We start from the raw sequence: 13,159 nt of genomic DNA on the forward strand, positions 1-13,159 counted from the left end.
CAGTAACAGATATGTGTTTGATCAATTTTGAAGCATTACTGCTGATGGACATTCGGAGATTCATATTAAGGAAATAGAAAAATATTTATAGTTCTAGTTAGCTTCACTGGCTTTCATAGTCTTCCCACAGCTGCGTTTGTTTGCAGATATCTTCTTATGTCTCTTGGGGTTTTACACGAGGCCAACAGTCTGAAGCGTTTATATCTATGCGCCACATTGCGGTATTACACGGGATTAGGTGTTCACGTTTGACTACGTTTGATGATTAACTACCAGTGAAACGTGCAACATGCGCTTGGGTCCTCTACTCACGCGACAGGCCGGTCTGCGCGTCTGCAGCGATGTCGAGCTCAACTGACAGACCGTGTTCTCGCGAGATTGCGACTATCTGGACTGCTGGACTATCGTTCGGGGTTACCTGAGAGGACAGGCGCTTGACGGTGAGGAGCAATGTGATATTCGTACATATGTTACTTCTTATTAAACTTTTTTATGTATATATTGATCGTTTTCGATCATAAATAAATATATTTTGTGTAGCTTGGCTCGCGGAAGTGCCGAGTTTCGTCCCAGAAACTGTCAACTTGTCGTTCGTTGATTCCTGTGAGGTGAAAATCTCGCTAACGTTAATGTTAAAGTCGTTTTGCATAAAGTTCACATTCATGTTTCGGTTTTCAATTTGACACAACAAACAATTGCTTTTAAATGGGGCATATAGTGGACCATATGTGTATGGTGTTAAATTTAAAAGCCTCTTGTTTTTGACATACCTGGAAGTGGTTGTCTAGCTAGCTAACTAACGTTAATTTAACTGATAGCTCTGTGACAGCTGGTTTATGCTAGTTAATATCGTTAACGTTACTTCAAACCGACTTACATCAAGACATGTTGTGATAGTGTGAATTGTCAGTTTTGTGTTTTTTCCTGATTTTTTTTGTTTACTCTGCCCGAAGCCTCTGACTCTTGACAACACGGATGTGTCTCAATACATAGTAAGCTGCCTACCTAGACATCATTTTCAATGCGATACGTGTTCGAACACTCAACAGATGCCTCAAAAGTGATGTCTAACGGTACGTAGGCAGAATGCTGGGTAGCTATAATAAAGTGCCAAGTTGTCAACAGAAAAAGTCTATTACACACGGTTTCTGGTCGAGTAAAGTGTAAATAGCTACCGTTACTAGTTAAGTTAACGTTAACACAATGCTGAAGAAAGTAGGCAACTTGCTGGGTTTGGTACACTGCCAAAATGTATAACTGGTTATTATACTGTAGTGACTAGTTATTATAATGTCATATAGGAGGACAACTTGCTGGAGGTGATACAATTGAAACAAACTAAAAAATAATAAAATAAAACGTTTTAGTTCATTTTGATTGTTGATTATTGTAAAAACGATTGACTAGTGTAACACAATGCTGGTGCTAAGGTGTTAAGACATAATTATTTTTTTAAATTTAATTAATTTTTTTAATTTAATTAAGTGGTTAAAACTAGGAATGCACAATAAATCGTTTCAATCAATATCCCAATGTGTGTGTCCCCAATAGTCATATCACAGTATATTCAATGTTGAGTTGGGGTGATAGTTAATAATCATCACAACAGTTAGGTATATGAGGTTTGTAAAGTCATAGCAAAGTATAACCATAACAGAGTGAGACTTTGTCATTTGCATGGGCTTTAAATAAATTTCAAGAGTTTAAAGCATTGGGCATACAATACAATGAAAACTACAAAATCTGCAAATTGATACTGTTTGAGTCTCCAGAAAACATTGTTTATTTGACTTTTTTCATTGTTTTATTGTGATTATTTTGTTTGTAATTTTTATACATTGTTTATACTCTTACAAAATCACCTCAATCACTCTATTTGAATGATTTCTTCCCAAAAGAGCTATTTAAGCCATCTGGTGAAATTGTATTTAATCGCAGAAAAGCAAAATATCACAATGTCAGATTTCTTTCAATAACATGAAGCCCTAGCTAAAATATTCTATTTTGGTTTAGTTAAGGATATTCATTAGTATATTATAGATTTGTTCACCTTTTTTCACATTGATCAAGTTTTAAAACTTAAAAGGCTAATGCTATTTTGATCGAATTAAGAATATTGACTTTTTTTTTTACTGTTTTGTCAAGACAGAAAAAAGGAACATCTACACCTAGAATGATAACTATAAAGTTAATTATAACTTCATTAGCAACCGCACAAATGATCATATTATCTTGCTTATTATGAACACAGTGCAGCTTTAAATATTTGAGCTCTGTAAAGCTGGGACGATTCTGATTGGCTGTCAGGATCTTACTGTTCATTAGCTAAAAATCTGAAAGGCATATGATATCTCTGTGTTGTTTTGTTGACTCCCCTATTCTTTATACTTAAGAGTAATTTCTAGAATTATGTCATTTTTATAATAGTTATTGTCCTTAGTGTGAGCAGGTTCTAATACAATTTTTAAAAAGCAGTTAAGGGAGTTGATTACTGGTGCAAAGTGCTGTCCATCTAGGCTGTACCCTAGGTTTGGTGGTGTAGCCCTTGTTTTACATGTTTATTTTTCAGACAGAGTCCTGACAAGGTAAACATGTCTCACAATGATGAAGGATATGTGGTGCGGATCCGTGGTTTACCTTGGTCATGTACACAAGAGGAAGTGGCCTCCTTTTTCTCTGGTATGCAAATGAGCATGTATGCAAATGTTTACTGTTTATTTAAAAAAAAAAGAGATGCATTGTGATTGGCATTTTTCTTTACAGATTGTGACATTGTAGGGAAAGTCAATGGGGTGTGTTTTACCTTCTCTAAAGAGGGAAGGCCGAGTGGTGAAGCATTTGTGGAGCTGAAGTCATCAGAAGACTTTAAAAAGGCTTTAGCAAAAGATCGCAAATATATGGGTCATCGTTATATCGAAGGTATGATCCTGTATACAGACCAGAAAATGCTGCTTTAATTGCATTTAAAGTCACCTAGAATTCAAAATTAACCATTCTTCTTTCTAATGCAGTATTGAAGTTTTTATTATAACTATTAATCCCTGCACATCATTATTTTTTCTTTACATAAGCCATTACAATGTGGTCCTAGCACTGGGCAATAATCCCTTCCCTCCAGCAACATTCACATTAAGGCTGAAATTAGTAAATTACATCGATTCAATCAGTTTCTGATCATCACAATCAAGTACAATCTTCTAATCATTTTGTTTGAGACTTTGCTTCAAATGGATATACACTCACTGGCCAATTTATTATTACACCTTACTAATAAATGCTTCCTGCAAAACAAGTGGATATTTAAGTCACCATTCATTCTTTGACCTCCTTTTCACCCACAGAACTGTCATTCTGCCATGTTTAAACCATTCTCTGTAGACTCTACAGATGTTGAGTGTGAGGGAGCAGATTGTCTTGACCACATCTACATACCTAAATGCATTGAGTTGACTGATCAGATCTTTGGGTTATCAAGCAGTTGAACAGGTGTACCTAATGTAGTGTATGTCACACAATAGACTAGACTTTATTTATCGATTGCTTGGCTTTTTTCTCTAGTGTTCAGGTCAAACCGTAGTGAGATGGACTGGGTGCTGAAACGTTCAGGTCCCACAGATTATGACGGCAGCAGTGGCTGCATGTTACGTCTGAGAGGATTGCCGTTCGGTTGCAGTAAAGAAGAAATCGTCCAGTTCTTTTCAGGTACATCTGCCAATTCACTAAAACACCTCTAGGGAAATTTTGTAGAGGCTGTGTTTTGTAGTCAGTGCCTCCTGCTAAAATGTATCATGCATATATATTTACAGTTCATATAGAGATCATATTTTAAAGTTTAATTCTTTATTCTTTCATCACCTGAATATTGAGCATGTTTTTGGTTGTTTTTAATGATATTAAGATGTCGCAAGCATCCCCAAGACAGCTGTGCTTTGATTGTCTTGTTTGATTGTCTTTTAATTTGATGGGTTTGTCATTTGTGGTGTGCTCTAGGGCTATTCTATCTGACTTGGGGAATAATTTAGGGGCTCAATTTGGGGGGATGTCTTTTCTGCAGATGAGAATGTTGCGGCTCTTTAACATGTCTCCCCATGTGGGGTTATTTGTCCTTGGGTTAAAGGGTTGAAAATCGTGCCAAATGGGATAACATTGCCGATGGACTACCAGGGGAGGAGCACAGGGGAAGCCTTCGTGCAGTTTGCCTCAAAGGAGATAGCAGAAAAGGCTCTGGGGAAACACAAGGAAAGAATAGGGCACAGGTGGGGCCGGCAAGACTGGGCTGGGTGCTAATGCTATCTCTAACTGTGGGGAGGGGGGTCATGCATCTTTCTGTTTTGAAAAAAGATGGTATGATCATGTTGTAATTATTGCACTTGTTTAACTTCACATTACTCTGTGTCATGAGAGGCAATCATAATGTTGATGGGCAACACATGCTGCAGATGCAAAGGAGATTTTTTTTACTTTAAAGTACTTTTTTTTTCTTTAAATTTCTGTTTCTGGGCTGCAATTGACCATTGGATACAGTTAAAGTCTTATTCTGCAGGCAGCTTTTCAGACACAACTGACAATAACCTGTCAGTTACTGTGGTGAATTTAGCCAGTGGGCCACAAATACTGTCTTTCCTAAAATCCTCCTCATTGCTGTGAAACTTTCAACAGTCTGTATGTTCATTAACATGTTGCATTTCAAAATCATCTCAGGTACATAGAGATATTTAAAAGCAGCCGAAATGAAATGCGCGCATACTATGAAGTACCGAGGAGGATTATGGGACAGAGGCCTAGTCCCTATGACAGACCCATGATTGGACGCGGGAGCTTCTTCGGGCCCGGGCCTGGAAGAGGAGGTGCTGGACTGGACCAGATGCGTGGCGGAAGCGGTTACAGTGGAGGTATGCTTTTAGGTGTTCAACCCTATGGCGCTGTTGAGTTATTTTTGACTTAAACTATATACATTTTTGTTATATATAGATTTTTAACCTTGTCAGATTGGTACAAAACTTAGCTTAGGCACTTGGTCGTAAATAGTTTAGAAGCAAAAATCTAATTTAATATTTATACTATGTTCAAAACAATTTTGTTTATTGAACTACAATACTGTACATTAATTTAACTGATAACTCAAAAATAATATGTGACTGAACAAAAGGTTTTTATTGGCTTAGACACTAACCATATAGAAATGTGTTTTTTTTTCAAGGATATGGTGGGTTCGACAACTACAATGGCTTTAACAACTACTGCTTTGATAATGGTATGTTCGAAGAGCGTGTGCGTGGTGACAGAGGAAGAGGAGGAACGGGAACTCATGGTTACAGCAACGATTCAAACTCAGGCTTTCACAGTGGCCACTTTGTGCACATGAGAGGCCTACCGTTCAGAGCCACAGAGTCAGATGTTGCTCATGTAAGAAATTTGTTCAATTAAAAATGAAGCTGTAATTGCTGTTGAGTAAGTGTTTTTGGTTTGTCTTTTTCAGTTCTTTGGTCCTTTAACCCCTGTAAGGGTGCACATTGATATGGGCCCCAATGGAAAGTCCACAGGAGAGGCAGATGTTGAGTTTAGATCTCATGAAGATGCAGTGTCTGCCATGTCAAAAGACAAGAATCACATGCGTAAGTTGTCTCCAGTCCATCTTATGATGATTTTTAAAAAATTTATCACACTAAGGCTCATGAACTGCTGTTAAAAATTCTGTACTGTTTTCTGAGTTCCCTTATAATGCTAACAAGAATTAGAAATAGTCTATTAAGTCTAAGTCTTAGATCTAAATAGTCTAATAAGCATAGGTCTCAAACTCAATTCTGGAGGGCTGCAGCTCTGCTGTTTTGCTCCAACCCTAATCAAACAGCTGATCCAACTAATAAAACTGTTCAAAACTACTAGAGACTATTAAGCAAGTGTGAGTTGGAGCTGTGGCCCTCCAGGAATTGAGTTTGAGACCATTGCTAATTAGCTAATAAGCTGCATCCCAAATGGCACACTAAGCACTCATGCACTATGTACTTAAGCACTTACACACTGAACAGCATAACATATGTATGTAGTGTTATACCAAATGGAACACCAACGTTTTTTTACTATGCGGAAATTCAGACCGTTTCCCTCATGACGTTTGGCGGTTGCAACATTAGTGAAATAAAAGACCAAAGTACCAAATACTACCTGCCATGAGTATAACTGCATTCACCATCGGGAGCCGCTATAATCACTCTCGTAGGAGAATTTTGCTTTCACAATCCAAAATAAATAAAGTTATCCAACATGAGTGCCCAATAGCTCCGCCCCTTCCGCAACGTGAGCAAAGCTGCAGTCGTTGAGTGCATGAAGTGTCTAACAATCCACACTTTTTTTACAGGCTGAATAAGTGCATCATCCAAGTAATTAAAGTGCACTTATTATTTTGTTTTGCGTGTGATTGCACTACTTATTTATACTACAAAATGGTGTAGAATAATGGATAAGTATGTGATTTGGGACGCACCAAAAGTCTATTTTCTGGTCTTGTTTTGACCCTCATGATCAGAACACACTGTTTAGACATGGTAGACTATAAACTAAACGGCCACTGGTATGATTGGCTGACAGTTTTGCATATTTAATCATTTTCAAAAGTAGAGCTGATAGCCCACCAATGTAAACTTGAACTGAAAGTCCAGCATTTAATTACTTGTAAACAAATGCTTTGTTTGTAAACTCCATGGTAAAATGAAGCGATCAAAGGATACATTTCTTACTGACACGATCTGGAACTGTATTAAAAATACAGTTTCTCTTATCGAATAAAATCAGCAGGAAGCAATTTCAAAGACTCTTGTTTTTCTGTTTAAATGTAAATCAGAAGGTGTCACAATCTGCAGCCTGTGCCCTGATACTATTCTCTATAATTTTATAATTTCGTTACTGTTGTAAACACAGCAGTTTACAAATACCTGTCAGCCAACAGAAGTACTGTAGGTGCATAAATTATGGAGAGACTAAATACAGTGCACCGCTTGAGTTGGATAGACGTCTTTAGAAAAAAACAACTTTTTAAGGCTAGTCTAAAGGCTCGTACACATCAGGACGCTTTTCGTTTGCGTTTATGTCTGCGTTTTTGAGACGTTTTTCTGGATTTAAACCTAATCGATTTTTACGTTAGATGGTGCTACACAACTTTAAGCTTCTGACACCCATTTGTAACAAAGAAAAGTTGACAGAAAGTTGACATGCTTGTTGTTAAAGTTCCTGGCGATTTGAACACACATGGATGGTTCAAGTAGCAGCTCTAGCGATCGTTCAACAGTGCAAAAAGGAGCTCCACATTCATATTGCCTCTTGGCATCTTCTTCAATGTGCGCTAGAATTGACAGTTTTGCTCTTGAGCGCCCCTAAGTGCTGTTTACTGTAACTTCAGCAGCTCCATGCACATGAATAAGGGCGTACTCACACTATGTACAGTGGCCTTGAACCAGGCTAAAGCACGCTTGTCCCCCCCCCTCCCTTCAACCCCGACTGCCCGCACTCACATTACATTTGGGCCTGGGCACGCTTAAGTCATCGATGATGCGCTGGTCAGAAGTGCTCTCACTCAGCACAGTGTAGATTTCTTTAGTTAAATCGTTTAAGTCAATTAATATGCGGTGACGCGCAGTCAAATATTTCGCCGAACAGATCAGCCACTTTTGACGCTCATAAACAATCATAAAGTCCTCGTGCTGCAGGAATTAGGACGTTTGCTGAAGGTGTGCAGTTGTCATGCAGAGGAGTTTGCGTCTGATGATAATTAATGATTAATTAATCCATATGAAACAGTCCCTTAAAAGTCACATTTCGCTTTCAGTTTCAGGCTTAGGCGCGTTTTGCACTCACACACAAGCGTACTGCGCTAAAGCCCAAGTGAACCGATTCAGAGCACTCACGCTTCTCAAACGACCGATTGGTGTGCACAATCACATTGCCGCCCTTTATTTAGTCAGGAGGTGTTAAATGTCATTGGAAAACGCAAGCAAAAAGCATCTCAGTGTGCACGGGCCTTAAGTGATATTATATCAGTGTCCTAATATACACACACACACACACACATATATATATATATATATATATATATATATATATATATCAAGGGTGGAGCCGAACCCGAATACGGTATTCGGAAAGGCACGAATAGCGTGTTTTTACGAATACTTGATTCGAACAAATACTTGAAAAATTATTTGTATTCGGGAGCAAGAAAAACACTATATCAAAAAGCAGCGTTTTTTCATGAGACCACAGTGCATGCCCGCGTGAGTGAGTGAGTGAGAGAGAGAGAGAGAGAGACACGCTCAGTGCAAAACGCGCCAAAGCCCGAAACTGAAAGCGAGACGTGACTTTTAAGGGACTGTTTCATATGGATTTATTAATCATTCTTACTGTTCAGTGATCGCAAACTGCCGTAGTTTATTAAAGAAGCAAACCTCTCACTGCACGTCAGCTGTGCGCCTTCAGCAGACCTCCTCCTTCCTGCAGCACGAGAGCTTTATGATTGTTTATGCGCGCCAAAAGTGGCGGATCTGTCCGGTAAAATATCTGACTGCGTGTCACCGCATCCCTAAGCACTGTTTGGCGAAATATTTGACTGCATGTCACTGCATAACAAACGACTGAAACGATATAACTAGAGAAATCTCCACTGTGCCACTGTGCGTATGGCAAGCCGTTTTAGCATTTAAACCTTGTTCAGACTATCCATAAATATATTTAGAGATATCTCTAATTATATTTTGACTTGTCATAATTATAATTCAGATTGGAAATATCTGCAAATATATTATGACTGACTAGTCATATTCCTCCATTGACTTCCATTGAAAAATATTTGCAGATATCTCTAAATAAACAAACAAACAAACTTTGTGTCTTTTTTGTGGCAGGCAGATGATAATAGCAGGGCTGTATCTTTTAGTATTATAGAGAATACTTTTGTTCTGCCAGATCTCCCAGGCAGGGTTTTATTTAGATTTATTTAGCTTATTTTTGGAATTCTGTCCATTGGAAAAAAGTTCTTTCAGAAGAAGAACAGTTTTTTGAAGTTTTATTTGTTTTTATTCTGTCTATTCAGTGTCCTTCAACAAGAACGGTGGTGGTGGGGTTCATAATATTCACAATGGTATTTTATTAGTTGTTGGTTTAACCATGGATGAGATAATGGCTTCTATGTTATTTTCTTTTCAATGACATTTCTTATCACATGTTCAAAAACAACAGCCAATATTGCATGTCTATAATTTATATAATGGGTATAATTAAACAATACTTTCACTATAATGTAAAGTAGAAGTGTAATAGAAAAAATATATATTTCTGCGCCATTTTGAATTTTACTCGAATACAAATACAAATACAAATACAAATACTTTTCCCCCCTCAACAAATACAAATACAAATACCGGCTGCTCCGCACATCCCTAATATATATATATATATATATATATATATATATATATATACATACACACACACACACACACACACAGTATGCTGTTTGTTTTTAAATTAATAAAACTTTAACTTGATTTTATAGTTCAATGACTCGTACAGTGCTCAGTATAAGTGAGTACACCCCACTTTGAAAATGAATATTTTTAGCCATTTCTCAGTGAATATTGGCAATGTATTTTGGTTAATAATATAAATACAAAATATAATTAAAAAAATGACAACCTACAAAGTTTTAACTACATATTTCCATTTTTTCCCCTCTTATTTAAATTTGCATTTAATAATTCTCTATACCATAAATTTAGTTGTAATAGTTTATGAATTTAAGAGATAGATTTGTGGGGGGTGTACTTATAAAGTGTATGCTGTGCACAGTATGTGTCAAAAGATAGAGCTAATTTGGATTAGTCACTTCTGGACCCTTTTAACAGCTGCTCTGTCCTCTTCCCTGCAGAGCATCGTTACATTGAGCTTTTCCTGAACTCAACTTCGAGTGGGCCGTCTGAAATGGGTAAGCATGGAGATTATGTAATAGTAGTGTACAGATGAGAAGTTGTGAAGAAAACATTCAAACACAAGTCTTTTGTTTTGGGGGCATGAAAACACCACAGGCCGTGGAGGAGGTTTCTATAGCAGCTCTGGTGGGATGAGCTCTAGAGGAAGTGCATTAAGAGGGATGTTCTGAAGACCATTGCAAAATGCGCACTTTTCAACCCAAAGTTGGAACTTCCAGCTTGGAAGGTCTTTTAATATGAATATGTTTTACATGTTCCTATGAAAATATGCCCAAAATATTTTCCAAACTCAAAGATAATTAAATTTAATATACATAATATGAGCTGTTGCATATATATTGACCGGCTACTGTACATTTTGCTTATTGAATTTTATATGACATGTTCCGTATCGAGTTCTATCTAAAGATACATGCTTTGTATGTATTTTAGCTCAGAAACTAGTATAAATAGCTTGATGCCCAAGTTGTGTGTGTTTAAAATTGCACTTTTATTTAATTTCCCAAAGCAATAACATCATTTTGGATGTTTTACATGTCCTTGCTGCTAGGCACAAATTTCTAATTAAAACCTGTGAAATTTACACATCCCTGGAATAAAACATTTTATTAATAAATATATATTTCATTTTCCCTGAAGAATGTTTATTAAATGAAGTTGTAATGCCAGAATAAAATGAGGTATCTGGCTACTGAACTGAATAAAATCAAATGGCATTAGCGCATTTCTATAGTATATTTTAAAGGAGTTGTGCAGCTTTAAACTACGGTTTTGTAGCTTTAAAAAGACTGTGGTCAGTAAGAAATCTAATGTTTCTGAAAGTCTCACCAGTGGTGCATTTATTTGATGAAAAACTATTTATTGTAATGTCATTTATTTCTGTAATGGTAAAGCTACATGATCTTGTATAAGCAAAATAATCCGACATGCTTTTTTTGTCCTTAATGTTGAAAACAGCCATTTTCCTGGAAACTATAAACATTTTTTCAGGGCTTTTTGAGGAACAGAAAAATGAAAAGTACAGCATTTATTTTTAATAGAAATCTTTTATATATGTCTGTTTGAAACTTCAGCCTAGTGTAATATTCTAAAGCATCAATAAATCAATTTGCTGAATCAGACTTATCCAATTTGAAAGTTCAACCTTTTTAGCAAGCAAAAGGGCCCAAATTATAATTTTATTTTTTTGGAAAAATCATGCTTAAAATGTATGAAATGATACATCAGGATTCTCAAATTCTTCATTGTATTAAACTGCATCATAATTTCCCCACAATGAAAACTGGAGCTTTGACGATAAAACGTTTAAATATTATATTTGAGGAATGTACTGTATACATGTGCTTTTTTTTTTTTTTGCTAGTTTAGGCCTCTGAATAAAAATAAGTTTTCCCCTCTACAAATGAGAGCTCTGTTTCTGCTACATCATACTACATAGAGATATAAATGACTGACATATTCTATTTGATACTCAAAAATGTGCAAAGGTCTTAATGTTTAATAAACTGTTAAAATAAGCACTGTAAATCAGGGGTGTGCTATCATTTATATTAATGTAATTGTTGTTATAATATTGTCAATAATATCACTATTATTAATATTATCACTCAAAAATCTTTAGACTCTAAAAACATTTAAAGGATTAGTTCATTCAAATGATAATTCTGGTATAATTAACTCACCCTCGCTTTTGTGCATAAAAATGTCTATGGAAGAGGAGGAAGCCTTCGGATTTTATCTAAAATATTTTCATTTGCATTCCAAAGATGAACAAAGGTTTTAAAGGTTTGGACTAGGGCTGCACAATATATCATTTGAGCATCGATATCACAATGTATCCGCAACATTGCAGGATTAAAATGAATTTATTTTGAACAATTTAATTAAAATAACAACAATGAATAAATAAATAATAAAATAAAAATAAATAAATTATATTTAAAAATAACAAAGTCACCTAGCCCTAAAATAAAAACAATACATTTAATGTAATTTTAAAATACTACATTTATTAAAATATAACATTGAAAATGACCTTTTAGAAGCATAAAAAATGTATACAATGATGACCAATTTTATGTTTGGTTGTTCAATTTCTGTAGCTGAATACTGTTAGACTCTATAGAAAGCCATAAGTGCTGTTTATTTCTCTTTTGTCTTTGCTCTATTTAAATATGCTTGTAATTTATTCAAATTTATTCAAATGCACTGCATAGAAAAATACTTGGTCATCCCAATATAACTAAATGAATGAAACATTTTTAAGTAGAGCTATTTAATCTGGTGAAATCGTAGTCATATCGCAATATATAATCTCAGAAAAGCTAAATATTGCAATGTCAGATTTTTTCCAATATCGTGCAGCCCTTGTTTAGACAGATATATAAGAAAAATATTTTTTAATTTAGCTGAACATCTGCATTTTTCCCACTTTTGAATGAATGTTTTTGATCAAACCAAGTTAAGTTTTATATTCATAAAGACACTCAACTTGCTTTGTTAATAAATGAATCAGTCGTTTTGAATTAAAGATTTAGTAAACCACACTTTGGCCCAACTCTTTGTACCCCTACCCCTTGGCTCTTGTAGTTTTTCTTGAGTGTGAAGGGGAAGTGCTGCAAAATTTACCCCTAAGAAATGGGACCGCACTACAGCACCTGCACACGTCCTTATATGTTGTCGCGTTCTCATGCTTCATATGAGATTGATGATGGTGACTACTGAAGGTATTGCATTATTATTATTATTTTCAGGAAATCACTGAAGGCATACAACGATATCATTATGATATAACTTGCCAATAAGATTGTAACTGTACTGTGCATTTAAACAGTGGCCAGATTCATTTATGAAAACACACAGAAACAACATTAACATTATACAGTAGTAGACACTGTAAAAAGCTCATTCCCAGCCACTAGACTTTTCTGACAGGGTATTCAATGTTCATCAAGCGACAGATGTGAAAGTATGTTGTGTTATACAGCAGTTATGAGGGGTATAAATAGCAAAATGTAGCTGTATTTTAGCATTTTTAAAGCATGACGGTAAAACACGAACACCGTTGTCAATGTATAAAAACATGTGCTTGTTTGTTGTAATAATAACAAAAAATACTAATTTGTGCATCTCCTGACTCGCATGTGCAGCCATGCTGCCGTTGTAGCTGGTGTATTCTGGGA

At 35.9% G+C, this 13,159-nt stretch overlaps 1 protein-coding gene across 23 annotated transcripts; it reads left to right on the forward strand.

The window, feature by feature from the left end:
* The first annotated feature begins 403 nt into the window (after positions 1 to 403).
* hnrnph3 (heterogeneous nuclear ribonucleoprotein H3 (2H9)) lies at positions 404 to 11,410 on the forward strand. 23 transcript variants are annotated; one of them, NM_001442049.1, is given in 11 exon segments: positions 404 to 440; positions 954 to 1,072; positions 2,576 to 2,679; positions 2,764 to 2,919; positions 3,559 to 3,702; positions 4,118 to 4,256; positions 4,702 to 4,892; positions 5,201 to 5,406; positions 5,480 to 5,615; positions 9,917 to 9,973; positions 10,074 to 11,410. In NM_001442049.1, coding segments are annotated over 9 exon segments (1,191 nt in total). In that variant the 5' UTR covers positions 404 to 440; positions 954 to 1,072; positions 2,576 to 2,591; the 3' UTR covers positions 10,148 to 11,410.
* Positions 11,411 to 13,159: the final 1,749 nt, after the last annotated feature.

This window comes from Danio rerio, chromosome 13 (genome assembly GCF_052040795.2).
Source record: "Danio rerio strain M-AB ecotype USA chromosome 13, GRCz13ab, whole genome shotgun sequence".
Classification (NCBI taxonomy): Eukaryota; Metazoa; Chordata; class Actinopteri; order Cypriniformes; family Danionidae; genus Danio; species Danio rerio.

Coding starts and splice junctions, on each gene's coding strand:
- hnrnph3 (XM_087278509.1), top strand. CDS start 2,592: ATGTCTCACAATGATGAAGGATATGTGGTGCGGATCCGTGGTTTACCT. Junction 5,616..9,916: donor AAAAGACAAGAATCACATGC/GTAAGTTGTCTC, acceptor TCTTCCCTGCAG/AGCATCGTTACATTGAGCTT. Junction 9,974..10,073: donor GAGTGGGCCGTCTGAAATGG/GTAAGCATGGAG, acceptor AAAACACCACAG/GCCGTGGAGGAGGTTTCTAT.